This window comes from Leucoraja erinacea, chromosome 34 (assembly GCF_028641065.1).
Source record: "Leucoraja erinacea ecotype New England chromosome 34, Leri_hhj_1, whole genome shotgun sequence".
NCBI lineage: Eukaryota > Metazoa > Chordata > Chondrichthyes > Rajiformes > Rajidae > Leucoraja > Leucoraja erinaceus.
Window position 1 is genome coordinate 14,260,832 of NC_073410.1, and position 15,796 is coordinate 14,276,627.

The window sequence follows — 15,796 nt, forward strand, 5'->3', positions numbered from 1 at the left end:
GCTACCTGAGCTGATGAGTATTTCCAGAATGTTTCTATTTTTAAGAATTTCGGTTTTGTTGTTGATCTGAATGACTCAAAGGTTTGCTAATGCCACCTCAAATTTACCTGTGGGGTTACATAATGGGTTTGCTGTGATCCTGACCCTGCGTTGTAGTCTAGACAAGCCCATCTCCGATTTTCGGGCAACTGTTTTTCCGGTACCTTATTTAATCAAGACAAAATTACATGACCACGCTTCAATTTCCCGCACCCCCCCCTCCCCCGGAAGTCCCTCCCAGACAATGAGGCACCTAGGCCGGGTGGGGATAAGTGTGTCGAATTTAGCCCCTGCGGCCTGGGCTCTTGAATTCCGACCCGGCCAGAGCCGGGAGTACTGTTTCCATAGCAACTTCCGAGGTCAACTTTGCGGGCCTATAACTTGGCTCCTCGGCTGCCTAGTTCCAGTATTGTTGGATTCCTCTCGGAGCCAGTGGCCTCTGTTGGTCGGGCAGAGCAGAGCGTCTAATCTAGAAAGGCTCTGGAAGCAAGGAAGTGGTGGATCTGTACCTCCAACCGGGGTTAAGGGAATGGCTGCAGTAGAGCAAGAGCCGTCATTTCAGGATCTTGGACGTTGGTTGTGGATAATAAACTTTTGCTTCCCCCACTTCCGTCATGAAAAAAAATGGAGTCCTTCCAGAATCCTCCTTAAATAATGACTTCCCACCCTTTTCAATGCACTTCTTTTTATTCTACCTTGCCACATATATCTGTGCCCGCTGCCTGATGTCTGGATGTGTTTTCTATTTTGCACAGAGTCTGTGGACAGTGAACACGGCAGCATCGTCGAGAGTGAAGAGGATGAGAGAGAGAAGGAGAAGGTTTGTTTGAAAAGTGATCACTTACTGCACAGGCCTTGCAGCTCACAGAGCCCACGCTGACCATCGACCGGCCGCATGTTATCCCACTTTCTCATCCACTTCCTGCACACTCCAGGAAATTTACAGAAGCCAATACACCCACAAACCTGCAAGTCTTTGGAATGTGGGAAGAAAACTGAGCACCCAGGGAATACCAATAGACAATAGACCATAGGTGCAGGAGTAGGCCATTCGGCCCTTCGAACCAGCACCGCCATTCAATGTGACCATGGCTGATCATACCCAATCAGTACCCCATTCCTGCCTTCTCCCCATATCCCCTGACTCCACTTTTTTTAAGAGCCCTATCTAGCTCTCTCTTGAAAGCACCCAGAGAACCTGCCTCCACCGCCCTCTGAGGCAGAGAATTCCACAATACCCCTGTAGACTCAGGAAGAATGTGCAAAATCTGTATAGACAGCACCTGTGGCCAGGATTGAACTCTGGTGCTGTGAGGCAGCAGCTCTACCGCTGTGCCACAGTGTGTAGGGAGTTTTGTTGTTGTCTTATAGTTGGGATGCTGTCTGGCATCTTGGTCCCCTGCAGCTGAAGGAACAAAAGGTTGCCTTCATTTCCGTTTTTGTTTACTAGCTCCTGGACAGACCTGCAGATATACACCGTCTCAGCTACCTTTGCTGTGTTACGGTCGAAATAGTTAAGCTGGAATTTTTTTATTTATTTTTTGTAAATTCCTCCCACCTCGACCACTCAGCACCCCCGCTCTCAGAAGATGTCCCATAGCATTAGATAAGCTACATGCATCTTGATCCAAGCTGAGATGAAACTTTGGTGACCATCTCCTATCTTGCATCGTTTATCACCACCTCGGGTTCAGCTACTTTCTGCAATTAACTTGAAATACTGCACTTACAACATCATGTATTGAACTGTTGATGTAAAAAGCATTCTTCTGATCTGAAGATATGTTAAATCTTAGAAGGTAGATGTAATTGGGGGGTTATACGAGTGGCACTGAAATACGAGGTCACCTGTTTGTAATGTCTGCTGCAGGAGTCTGAGGATGACTTTGCTGATGAAAGTGAGGAGGATGAAGAGAAGCTGCCGAAGTCCATTCCAGTAAGTACTTCTGGTGATCACAAAGACACAAAGTGCTGGAGTAACTCAGCGGGTCCGGCGGCATCTCTGGAGAACATGGATAGGTGACGTTTCAGGTCAAGACCCTTCTACAGACCCGACCCAAATTGTCGACAAGTTCGTTCAAATTTCACGTTCAAATTTATTTGTCACATGAACCATAAGGTGCGGTGAAATGTAATTGACCATGCAGCGTTACAATTAAAAAAGGACCCAATACACAACATAATTCAACACAGACATCCACCACAGCATTCTTCACTGTGGTAGAAGGCAATACAGTTCAGACAGTCATCCTCCTCCCTTGTTCACCCATGGTCAGGGCACAGACCCCCTGTAGTCGCTGCTACGGACGGCCCGATGTTCAAGCCCTCTGGTTGGGGTGGCCAGAATGCCAACGTCAGGACAGGTCGAGCTCACCCCGCGGCCCGGAGCTCCCAAACCGGCCACCTCCTTACCGGAGACCGCGGCTTCCAGATGTTGTGGGCCACAGGTTGGCGGTCAGATCTCTTCTCCAGCGTCCCATGGTATTCAGAGATGCTGCCTGATATGCTGAGTTACTCCCGCACTTTGTGTCTTCTTTTTTTTGTTAACCAGCATCTGCAGTTCCTTGTTTCTAGTATTTCTGGTTATCAGGATGGTCTTGTCTGTTCAAGGTTGTGAAATAACATTTACCTGTTGTTATTTGTTAATCCCCCAAAACAATTTAATATTGATTCATTTAATTAAAACTGCAAAAAGATCTTCAAAGGTTTTAATAGGTCAAAGCCCAACACAGACCTGCGCCCAGTTGCACTGTTGTTGACTGTGAAGAGGGGAAACGCACTGAGGTGGGTTAACTGGTCACGAGGTGCCACACTGTGGCACCAGTGGCAGTGTATACAGTGTTCTGCAGCCACCATGTTGTACAGAGGGTTGATGGCTGGGTGAACTGGATGCCACTCTTGCCCTCCACCTCCCAAGATGGAGATAAGTAAAGATTTTTGTTTCTGCAGGGTCAACCAATCGTAGGTAGACAAAAATGCTGGAGAAACTCAACGGGTGAGGCAGCATCTATGGAGCGAAGAAAATAGGCATCAGTCCGAAGAAGGGTTTCGGCCCAAAACGTTGCCTATTTCCTTCGCTCCATAGATGCTGCCTCACCCGCTGAGTTTCTCCAGCATTTTTGTCTACCTATGATTTTCCAGCATCTGCAGTTCCTTCTTAAACATTCAACCAATCGTCGATTGCTTTGAAATATAGAAGAAGACAAAGTGCTGGAGTATCCCAGCATTATCTCACCATCTCAGGCAGCATCCCACCATCTCAGGCACCATCCCACCATCTCAGGCAGCATCTCACCATCTCAGGCTCCATCTCACTATTTCAGGCAGCATAGCACCATCTCAGGCACCATCTCACCATCTCAGGCAGCATCCCACCATCTCAGGCAGCATCTCACCATCTCAGGCTCCATCTCACTATTTCAGGCAGCATAGCACCATCTCAGGCACCATCTCACCATCTCAGGCAGCATCTCACCAGAACCTGGATACGTGATGTTTTGGGTCGATACCCTTCTGGGAGAACATGGATATGCTGCTGCCTGACCCGTTGAGCTACTCCAGCATGCTGTCTTCTGTAAACTAGCATCTGCAGTTCCTTGTTTCTACCTGCAAATATATACATTTTCAGTGGAAAGGTGATCATTTAAGCACTCTGAAAACATCTTGATTTAAAATTTTCAACCAGTTCATTTCATGCCATTGTTCCTCGTATCTCTCTAACCTAAACGAGGCCAACAAGGTGTCAGGGTTACACACAAAAAAGCTGGAGAAACTCAGCGGGTGCAGCTTGCAACGTTTCGGGCCGAAACCCTTCTTCAGACTGATCGGGGGCGGGGGTGGGTGGGGACAAGAAAGGGAAAAGGAGGAGTAGCCCGAAGGCTGGGGGATGGGAGGAGACAGCAGGGGGGCTGAGGGAGGGTAGGTGTCAGGGTTAATCCAATAGTCGTGCAGTGCGGAAATAGGCCCTTCAGCCCAACTCGTCCATGCTAAGCTCATCTAAGCTGGTCCCATTTGCCTGGGTTTGGACCATATCCCTCTCAATCTTCCGTATCCATGTACCTGTCCAACACTACTCCATTGACTTCCTTAATTTTAAGTAATCATTGCAGGATGTGCCTTAATGTACCAAGGATAAAACATCCTAATTTCCTTGCTAAATCTCGCATCTGTTTATTGTTTAAAGATACAGCATGAAAACAGGCCCTTAGGCCCACCGTCCACATCATCATCATCACCCACACACTATGTCATCCCTCTTTTGGATCTTATACACTATAATTAACCAACAAACCTGCATGTCTTTGGAGTGTGGGTGGAAACCTGAGTACCCGGGGAAAACCCGTGCGGTCACGGGGAAAACGTACAAATGCCCGTGGTGGTGATCGAACCCAGGTCTCTGGCACTGTGAGGCAGCAGCTCTACCGCCTGTCATTTGTCTAAATTTTCTCTCCCTCTTTTCTCACTTTCTCCTCGCAGCTAGATTTCTTGCTGTTGCTCCTCCCTGATCCCTTAAGAATTATGTCCCTCCCTTTTTTTGATGTCTGTATTAATATGTTGAATTGTTGCCTTGATGGCCCCCTGGAGACCATTAACGATGGCCCCCTGGAGACCCATTAACGATGCTGAATGAATGAATGTTCTTGTTGCAGAAGCAACAGTTGGTCAGTGACGAGGATGAAGATGATGACTCTGATTTGTTCCATGAATCGGAGAAAGAAAATGACGAGGGGGTTTTGACGAGCTCGGTGAGTGGCTCTTAAGTCCATTTGCATTGCACAGAGGAGAGTCTTGTTAAAGCGTTCCTTCCAATAGTAACGTGTACTCTTCAATATAGAAAAGGACGGAAGACATTTCCTTCTCAGAAGAACTCGCAGCACGGATCCAGGAATGCAACGTGGAGAAGCCAGCTGAAGAGAGACCATGTAATGATTCAGTGTTTATATATTTCTTGTCACTATTGGGCATGGATGTTAACAATAATTCAAAGCGATGTTGCTGGGACCGGGTTATAAGAAGAGACGACACAGACTAGGGCTTTTTCCCTTGGAGCGAAGGAGGCTGAATTGTGATATTAGAAAGGTCTTTACAATCGAGAGCCACAGATAAGGTGGCTGGTCAGTCTTTTTAGCTGGGAAGGTGCACCTAAAATAGGAAGCATGGGTTTACGATGAGAGGGGAGAGATATAAAGGAGAGGGGCAAATGTTTCACACAGCGGGCTGGGTATTTGGAACGAGTTGCCAGAGGAAATGGTAGAGATGGGTAAAACTAGTGCGTAAAAAGCATTTGAATGAGTATGTGGATAGGAAAGTAAAATGTGCCAAATGCAGGCAAATGTGACTATCTTTATGGGTTTATCAAATGGGTTTAGAAGGTTCATTCCCGGGATGGCGCGACTGTCATATGCTGAGAGAAAGCAGGCACGGGTTATTGATTGGGAAAGATCAGCCATGATCATAATGAATGGAGATGCTGGCTTGAAGGGCCAAATGGCCACCTCCTGCACCTATTTTCTATGTTAGAATGGAGCGGCTGGACTTGTACACTCTGGAGTTTAGAAGGATGAGAGGGGATTTTATTGAAACATAAGATTATTAAGGGTTTGGACACGATAGAGGCAGGAAACATGTTCCCGATGTTGGGGGAGTCCAGAACCAGGGGCCACAGTTTAAGAATCAGGGGTAAGCCATTTATAGCGGAGATGAGGAAACATTTTTTCTCACAGAGAATTGGTAGTGTGTGTGACATTCTCTGCCTCAGAGGATGGTGGAGGCAGGTTCTCTGGATACTTTCAAGAGAGAGCTAGATAGGGCTCATAAAGATAGCGGAGTCAGGGGATATGGGGAGAAGGCAGGAACGGGGTACTGGTTGGGGATGCTCAGCCATAATCACATTGAATGGCGGTGCTGGTTCGAAGGGCCGAAAGGCCTACTCCTGCACCTATTGTCTATTATCTATCTCCGATCGGCATCTTGTGCAGCACAGATGATTTATGACTGAGGGCATTAGTTTATTACTGTCAAGTGTAACAAGGTACAGTGAAGGGCATTTTTGGCATGTGCTATTCAGTCAGCGAAAAGACGATACATGGTTACAATTAAGCTATCCACAGTGTACAGATGCAGGATAAAGGGAATATCGTTTAGTGCAAGATAAAGTCCAGTAAAGTGATATAAAGATTTATGGGTGGAGTGATAGTAATGAATGGTTGCAATTCCACTTCTGGGATCAGCACGCAGAGAGTTGACTGGCCTCGGCGCCATCTTGAAACAGGGTGAATTTCTTTGCTTGTATGACTTTTGATTCCATGACATGTGGAGAGAGAATTAAGTGGTTTCTTTATTTTCCAAGTTTTGTTCGCCCTCTGCCTAACTTGAGGTTTGTATTTAATTGTTCCACAGCTTTGACATCTCACGGGGCAACAACTAAGACCCAAGTAAAGACGAAGAAAGAAATCCCAAAAGCTAAACAACGAGGTAAGAAAGACATGAAACGATTCATTCCAACCCAAAGATTTGCACCAGGCGTCACTTCATTTGACGATATTTGAACTTGGTTTTTAGACCGTCGTATGGGAATGCAGGAAGTCGAGACTGAGTTGCGTTCAGTTTATTGTCACGTGTACAGTGAAAAGATTTTGTGGCGTGCTAACCAGTCAGCAGAAAGATTATGGTATACATGATTACAATCGAGCTGTGCACATTGCACAGATACATGATAAAAAGAATAACGTTTAGAACAAGATAAAGCCAGTCACGTCTGATCAAAGATAGTCGAAGGGTCTCCAATGAGGTAGATAATATCTCAGGACTGCTCTCTAGTTGTTGGTATGGTATTGGTAGAGGGATATGGATAATGAACAAGCATGAAGCCTAATTAAACTGGACTGAGATCAGTTTAACTTGGCATCATGTTCGACACAAACCATTGTGGGCCAAAGGGCTGATTCCTGTCATGTGTTGTTCAGTGAACTAGGAAGCTGAACAAGGACTTCATTGACAATATTGAGATAATTTACCTGGGGAGTTTCACTCGCAGCTGAACCATCCTTTAGTGGACTTGTGACTCCAGCCTCGGTCATTGCAAGCAAACCTGAACAGGAGCTGAATGCTGCAGAGAAGGTCAGCAGGCTCGGACAACCCTAAACAAGGAAAGTTCAGGGTAAAAGATTTCACATCTTGGGCAGCACAGTGGTGCAGCTGTCGAACAGCCACCTCACAGTGCCAGTGACCCTGGGGTGCTGTCTGTGCAGAGTCTGCACACTCTCCTTGTGACCGCGTAGATTCCCTTTGGGTGCTCCGGTTTCCTCCCACATCCCTAAGACGTGCGGGTTTTTTAGTGTACGGAGAGGATGTGAAAGTGGGATCACATAGAACTAGTGTGAACAGATGATCGGCGTGGAAGGGCCTGTTTCCATGCTGTAACACTAAACTAAACAAAAAAAATCTGAGATTTTGAGAAATGTATTCTTAAATCAGATATACTGATTTGCACAGAATTAAATTTGGAGATTATGATTTTAAAGAGGTGTGCAAAATCAAGAGAAGAATAGTTGATAAGACGTACTGAGTCTCTTGCCCAGAGTAGGGGAATAGGTTTAAGGTTGGTGGGGGGGGTGGTGTGGTGAGGGGGGGGGAGTATGGATCAAGCTGTTGGAGGAAGTAGTCGAGGCAGGGGACTATCGCAACGTTTAAGAAACATTTAGACAGGTACATGGATAGGACAGGTTAAGAGGGACATGGGCCAAATGCAGGTAGGTGGGACAAGTGTAAATGGGACATGTTGGCCGATGTCGGCAGAAATGCCTGTTTCCACGTACTATGACCATGTGCAGGAAAGAACTGCAGATGCTGGTTTAATTCGAAGGTAGACAACAAAATGCTGGACGAACTCAGTGAGACAGGCAGCATTTCTGGAGAGAAGGAATGGATGACGTTTTGGGTCGAGACCCTTCTTCAGACCTGTCTGGAAAGGGTGTTTGTTGTTTGGATCTTGACCCGAAACGTCACCCATTCCTTCTCCATGCCTCTATTGTTGTCCAATCTTAGAATATTCTAGATTGAGTGAGGGCGTTAGAACAGTTTAGCAGAGGTTGGTATGATCCTTCGCTTTTTGAGTGGCTGCAACTTTGCCGTTGTTATAATGCAGAAACCGGCTGTCACTTTCTCCTTTGGTGGTGGTAGTGGTGGCTTGAGGTGATGTTTATCCTCTGCCATTAGGGAACGTTTCGTGATGAGACTAATGTGTGCTAAATCACAGACATTTAGGCCATTCATTATGTGCTGCTTATTGCTACCCAGTCCACTGAAGTAAGACAGATGGTCTGCACAGCCCTTGCCTTTACTGTAGTTGGGTACCACAATCCTAGGTGGCAGCACTGTGGTGGGGAGGAACCATGCACCAACATATCTTCAATTGGAGGTTAATTGTGTTTAGTTGCTTTCATGTAGCTCTTGTTCCCATTGCCAGCCAACCAACAATACTTGACAGCCAACAAACAACAAAAACCCTATCCAGGACAAGTGTGAAGAAGGGTCTCGACTCAAAACGTCACCGATTCCTTCTCTCCAGAGATGCTGTCTGTCTCTCTGAGTTGCTCCAGCAATTTGTATCTACCCTTTTCAGACACATCTTGCTTTGAAGGGTGCAACCTGTTCTTTTAAACTGTGATAAATATCCTGTTCACAACAGTCTGATGTATAATACACTTCCTTTTGCATGTCAGAAGAAGACTTGTTTGGCTCTGAGAATGTTGAAGAAGATGACAGCTACTCTCCATTTTACAGCAAGGGTGGTCTCTTCAGCGGAGGGAAGGGCCTGTTTGACGATGACGAGGTTCGTACAATGTTGTTCATAGTTTGTTTTTTTAATTGAATTATACTCGTTCACAAGTCATGGGAGCAGAATTAGGCCATTCAGCCCATCACGTTTACTCTGCCATTCAATCACGGCTGATTCCCTCTTTCCCTCCCAATCTCATTCTCCTGCCTTTTCCCCATAATCTTTAAAATCTGCCAATCTCCACTTTAAAAATACCAGCGACAACCTCCACCTCTGGCCGCGGCAATGAATTCCACAGATTCATCACCCTCTGGCTAAAGTAAGGACGGTATGGTGCGTAGAGGCAGAGCTACTGCCTTACAGCGGCAGAGACACAAGTTCGATCCTGACAACGGGTGTTTGTTTGTAACGAGTTTGTACATTCTCCCCATGAGCTTTGTGGGTTTTCTCTGCGATGTTTGGTTTCCTCCCACAATACAAAGACTTACAAGTTGGTAGGTTAATTGGTTTGGTATAATTGTAAATTGTCCCTTGTGGAGGATAGTGTTAGTGTGCGGAGATCGCTGGTCGATGCGGACTCGGTAGGCCGAAGGACCTGTTTCTGCACTGTATTTCTAAACAAAACTAAACTCCTCCTCATCTATTTTCTAAAGGTACTCCTGTGAAACAATTTAAAAAATACTCTCAGTAATGCAAGTATCTTTGTAAATGCTCCTGGTTCAGTGGTGCTACTTTTCCACCTTAGGAGCAGAGTCATAAAAATAGACCCTTCAGCCCAACTTGCCCACGCCGGCCCACATGCCTCATCTACTCTAGTCCCACCTGCCTGCTGTTGGCTGATCCTCTGCTAATTTATTCAATTACCACAGAATTTGGGCTAATTTTAGGATCGTCCCATTACCACCCTGATGTCTTTCTGCTGTTGGCTGGGAAGTGAAATTCCACTTTCCCTGGTTCCCTCTTCTCCAGTTCCACCATCGCTTTAGCCCAGACACTTGCCGCTCTTTCCAGTTTCTTTTCCCTCTTATGATTTCTCTCTCAGCAATTCAAAGGCCGCCTGTTGCTCCCTAAAACCCATGAAGTGCTAAAACAAATACAAACTGAAAATGCGGGTCAGGCATTATCTGTGAGGAGAAGAGCAGAATTAATGTACCTAAAGGCCATCATTCGCACTTTAGTTTAGTTTAGAGATGCAGCACGGAAACAGGCCCTTCGACCCACCTGGTCTGCGCCGACCAGCGATCCCCGCACATTAACACTATCCCACACCCACTAGGGACAATTTTTACATTTACCAAGCCAATTACAAACCAAACCTGTACACCTTCGGACTGTGGGAGGAATGTGGGAGGAAAAAGGAAGATCTCAGATAAAACCTACGCAGGTCTCGGGGAGAACATACAAACTCCATACAGACAGCACCCGTAATCGGGATCGAACCCGGGTCTCAGGCGCTGCATTCGCTGTAAGGCAGCAACTCTAATGCTGTGCCACTGTGACTGCTGGCATCTTGCTGACATCTTGAGACACTGACATCTTGTGCCTGCCTTTTCTAGCACAGTTGATTTGATCAGATTGCACCTGGGACCATCTTGTCATCTCTCAAGGTGCATTAAGGAATTAATTGTTGGATGCAAAGGAGGATACAAGGAACTGCAGATAATGGTTCACAGTGCTGGAGTAACTCAGCAGGTCAGGCAGCATTGCCGGAGAACATTGATATGCAACGTTTCAGGTCAGGAACATTCTTCAGACTGATTGTAGTGTGGAAGGTGGGGCGAGAAAGCTGGAAGAGGTGGGGGCGGGACAAAATCTGCTTAGTGATTGGTGGATACAGGTGAGGGAGGTTTTTAATTGACGTACAGGTTTGCAGGTTAATTGGTTGGTATAAATGTCCAAAAGAAAATTGTCCCTAGTGTTAATGTGCAGGGATCGCTAGTCTAAAGAAGGGCCTCGACCCAAAATGTCGCCTATCTATGTTCCCCAGAGATGTTGCCTCATCTGCTGAGTTACTGCACCTTGTCTTTTCATCTATGGCCTTTATTCAACTATTTGCCTATCAAAATCCCACTGTCCTGTATCCACCTATTTATTGTTTGCCAGGCTTTGTCATGCCCCTCCTCGAGCCCACCTATCTTCTCCCCTCCCCCAGCCCCCACCACAATCAGTCTGAAGAAGGATCCCAACCCGAAACGTCACCTATCCATGTTCTCTAAAGATGCTGAGTTGCTCCAACACATTTGTGCCTTTTTCCTATTGGATGCAAGGGACTGAGTTTAAATCTCAAGTCCCAGAGTTGGAGCTGTCAATTTTACATAAATGCTACTTCATTTTCTAGGGTGACCTTTTTGCTGAGGCACCGAAGGAAACAAATGATGAGGAGCGGGAAGTTAAGCCACGTCATGAAGGTGAGTTAAATGCCCAGTATACAGCACGAAGCATTCACCACCCATCTTCTGCAGAAGCTTACGTCCAATCATTACTAAACTGTGTTAGTTGTCTCGTTAAACCGCACATCAAACATCGAGGAGGAGAGTTTTAAAAAAAAAAAAAAAAAAAAAATCTTGATCAAAATTATTATATTGTGTGGCATTTTATTCTACATGGGCTTTAATGCTGTGAGATACTGATTACTATATTTACATTTAGGTTTTGATGGTTAGATTTAAGTTTAATATACTTTTAAGTTATGTTAGAACATTGAAAGTTTTGTCCATAAAAGTCTGGCAATGAATTTAAACTGCTGATTTTGATTTTAACAAAATTCCTTCCTCCTGAGTAGTTCTCTATAACTTGAATCTGAATAATGGTGCATCTGTGTGAGGATGTTAACTAACTTGGCTTACTGACCTCGTATTAAATCAATTGAAATGCAGAGTAATATTCATTCTGCCTTGTCCTATATTCATGAGCTGTGCCGTGTGGCTGTTTAATTTAGAGTCTCTGCTGTTTATGGAGGGCATGATGGTCTTGATGAGGCAGGCGTGCATGCCAATGTTGACTTAGATCTACTTCAAAAGTTGACTCGTTCAGTACTCTTCCATTCGTGACCAGCACAAACTGTGGTGTAAATCGGTTTGGAGGGCCACTGGATTATAAATGAAGAGTCTGAAGACTCTTAGTCTGAAGAAGGGTTCTGACCCGAAACGCCACCCATCCATTTTCTCACAAATGCTGCCTGATCCGCTAAGTTACTCCAGCACTTTGTGCTTATCTTCTGGTTATAAATTAGCTGGTTCTTCAATCTCCCAGGCTCGCTGGTTGCATGCCCCTTGGCATAAACCTCCACGTGCAGTCTTCCACTGCAACGCCAGCTCCCAGATAATTGGCAGTGTGAGGTCTTTTCGGCAACTAGTAACTATTTCCTTCAGTAAGATAAGCTTGACAGCTGGTGAGACCATATCCTTGGGACACTATTGCAAGATCTGCCAACAGACCTCCTTTCGAGCTTTGAAAACAATCCAGATAATTAGTATTTAAGAAGGAACTGCAGTATCGAAGGTACACAAAAATGCCGGAGAAACTCAGCGGGTGCAGCAGCATCTATGGAGCGAAGGAAATAGGTGACGTTTCGGGCCGAAACCCTTGGGTTTCGGCCCGAAACGTTGCCTATTTCCTTCGCTCCATAGATGCTGCTGCACCCGCTGAGTTTCTCCAGCATTTTTGTGTAACCCAGATAATTAGTACTTTGATTGGATGAGTAACGTTTTCGTGTTATGTTAATTTGTGCAATAAAATCCCTTGCGGCAGGAAAGGTCCCGACCCCATTCCTGAGCTGCACTGATCGAGGAAATATCAGTCGACATGCGAGGGGAAGTTGGAAGTATTTACACTTCTCCTGGAGTTGAGGGGAATAAACAGCTTAGATTCTTGGTTCACAGCCACTTCCCAGGTTTCTAGTTGTATTTAAGAGCTAAACTCTACTTTTGCCATCAAACATTGAGAGTGATGGTTGACCTGGAGTTGACCAAAGAAACCAGGAGTCCAGTTAGATTTGTGGAACTCCAGGGGCCAGGATAGAGATCGGACACCCACGCGTCTGGTTAAGGATTGGAAATCCAGGATAGTTGACATTCCTTTGTCATTTTCTGAGAAAGAAAGAGCCGACTGATATCGACTGATATCAGCATTGTTCAGGATATACCCCAGTGGTGATGATTGACCAGTGGCATTGCAGCCTTTAATGTTGTAAGCGTGCGGCAGAGTGGTGCAGCTGTAGAGCTCCAGAGACCCGGGTTCGATCTTGACTCTGGGTGCTGTCTTAACGGAGTTTGTACGCTCTCGCTGCGACCGCGTGGGATTTCTCCAGGTGCCCCAGCTTCTTCCCACACTCCAGAGACGTACAGATTTGTGGTCTGAAGAAAGATTCCGACCGGAAACATCACCCATCCTTTTTCTCCAGAGATGCTGCCTGACCCGCTGAATTACTCCGCACTTTGTGTCTATCTTAGGTTTGCAGGTTAAATGGCTTCAGTAAAATTGTAAATTGTCCCTAGTGTGGATAGTGTTAGTGTACGGGGTGTCGCTGGTCGGTACGGACGAGGTGGGCCAAAGGGCCTGTTTCCGCACTGTATCTCAAAGTCTAAAAAGTCTAATGTCCATGCATTTATAGTTGGCATCTCTGATAATGACAAAGAATTAGCATTAATTGCCTGCATAGGTGGTGCTAGTGCCGACCTGCTTTCATTGACGTGCTAACTTGCTGTTATTTCTGCACATTTCATGCTTCATAGGGGTGGATTAAACATGTTTATCCAATGTCATTCTCAGTTTGTTACAAAATCCACTTTATGAATTTAAAGAATTAATTGAGAAAACATATAGTTTGCAAAGAGAGGCGCAAAATGCTCTGAGTAGCTCAGCAAGAGGCAACATCTCTGGAGAAAATGGATAGGTGAAGTTTCGGGTCGGGGCCCTTCTTCAGACTGGTTGTAGAGGAGAGAGGAGGGGAACTGTGGAAGCAAAGGGGGAAAAAACAGGACGAATTGGGGCTGGCAACAGATGACCTCAGTGAAGCAGGTTCCCTGATAGGCTGATTGTTGGCTAGAAACAGGTGTAGGTCCAAGTGGGATACATCATTGCAAACAGACGTTTTTTGGAGTAATGGGTGGAGAGGGGACGGGGGAGGGTGTAGAAGTCGCCTAAAATTGGAGAATTCAACGTTCATACGGCTGTGTTATAAACTTAGTGAAATATGATCACTGGTGCTTTTAATGTTGCTCTCTGCAGACTTGACTTCTGGGGTGGGCACCTTTCTTAGGGTCAGACAAAATTAAGTTTCCATACTTGAATTGTAGAAACAAGGAACTGCAGATGCTGGTTTACAAAAAAGGGCACAAGATGCTGGAGTAACTCAGCTGGTCATCCCTGGAGAACATGGGTGAGTAACGCCTTGGGACGAAGCAATCTTAAGAAGAAGGGTCCCGCTCCGAAACCGGAACTTATCCATTTTCTCCAGAGATGCTGCCTGACCTGCTCTTACTCCAGCATTTTATTTCCTCCTTTCCATTGATCTTGCACTGCAATATCTTCAAGTTGGATAAAGGATTTAGATTGTTTGGTATTTGACTCTGTCATTTTAAACTTGTTTCTTCAATTTTAAAATCAGAGCCTGCTGTAAGAAAATGTGAGAAAAAGGTTCCCGTTGGAGCTGTTTCAATATACCCTGGTAAGTTTCCTCTAATAATAATAATAATAATAATAATATTTATTTATATAGCACTTTTCAACAAAACCAGTATTTGAACCAAAGTGCTTTACAGAGATTGATTAAATTAATTGAACAGATCAATGCAATAAATCCATACAAATCAAAAAAAGAGAAAAAGAAAAAAGACACAGAAAAACAGAACATGTGTTTGTGTATGTGTTAGTGTGTGGTGTTTTATGGCATTGTCAATTCGCCTGACAGGTATGATCTTTTGTTTGTTGCTGGCATGTTTTACCGCTGAGCTGTGGCAGCAGCTAAGTGTCGACGGCGTGAGTAGATCTGAGATCATGTGTCGGCCAGATCGGATATGGATGAGCGATTTTAGTCCCTGAAGAACATTAATGAAGCAGATGCATTTATGCTACCATCTGGTTATGCGGTGGTCACCGTTACGAGCTTTTTATCAAATGTATTCAATTGCTTGTTGAAGTTTCCAGCTGCTGTGGTAGGTATGGACTTGTCAGTCCTCGGGATGTTAGTGCTCAATGGTTCAATGGTGCTTTACCGTCACACTTACAAAGTGTAAATGCTTGGTGAAATACTTTTCCTACAGTTCAGTAGAGTATCACCATATCTAAGCACATCCCTTCTCAGCAAATTGTGTGGAAATAGTCTACTGATTTCCCCCACGCAAGAAGTGTGTTTTGGTGCCATTTTCCAAGGCCAGTCCAGTTGTTATGAGGGGTGTCCAATTCAAGCAGGTCCTGGGCTGCTGTGTGCCTCCAGACGTTGTTTGTCGGAATTACCTCGTCCTGCATCCTAAACACTGTTTTACTATCTGAGCACGTAGTAATTTATGAAATCTAATTGAGTTTTGATGCCACACGTTATTTAGTTCAGTTTTGTTTAGAGAGACAGCGCGGAAACAGTCTCCTCGGCCCACCGAGTCCGCGTCGACCGGTGATCCCGTTACACTAGCACGCCCTACACACTAGGGCCAATTTACAATTTTTTACCAAACCCAATTAACCTCCAAACCTGTACGTCCTTGGAGTGCGGGATGAAACCGGAGCACCCCGGGAAAACCCAAGCAGTCACGGGGAGAACGTACAAACTCCGTGCAGTCTGTGTAGCTGTGGTTAGGATCAAACCCGGGACTCTGGCGCTGCAGGGCAGCAACTCTACCCCTGCGCCACCCTGCCGCCCACAATATTTTCCTGAAATATTCAACACCTAGACCTAACTGAATCGAGATTAAATATTTTAAAGGAAGTCAGAGGTATTCAGCTGGGAAACAGGCCCTTCAGCCCAACTTATCCATGCTAAGC

The 15,796-nt window shown here is 45.4% G+C and overlaps 1 protein-coding gene across 3 annotated transcripts in view; it reads left to right on the forward strand.

Moving 5' to 3' along the window:
- The window catches only part of washc2c (WASH complex subunit 2C), a 59,552-nt gene that overhangs the window by 12,254 nt on the left and 31,502 nt on the right, over positions 1 to 15,796 (forward strand). For all 3 annotated transcript variants that reach the window (XM_055661905.1, XM_055661903.1, XM_055661904.1), the window contains exons 7-14: positions 795 to 859; positions 1,910 to 1,975; positions 4,689 to 4,784; positions 4,874 to 4,961; positions 6,439 to 6,513; positions 8,763 to 8,872; positions 11,157 to 11,226; positions 14,427 to 14,486. In XM_055661905.1, the coding sequence (XP_055517880.1) occupies positions 795 to 859; positions 1,910 to 1,975; positions 4,689 to 4,784; positions 4,874 to 4,961; positions 6,439 to 6,513; positions 8,763 to 8,872; positions 11,157 to 11,226; positions 14,427 to 14,486 (630 nt within the window). The remainder of the gene's footprint in view (positions 1 to 794; positions 860 to 1,909; positions 1,976 to 4,688; positions 4,785 to 4,873; positions 4,962 to 6,438; positions 6,514 to 8,762; positions 8,873 to 11,156; positions 11,227 to 14,426; positions 14,487 to 15,796) is intronic.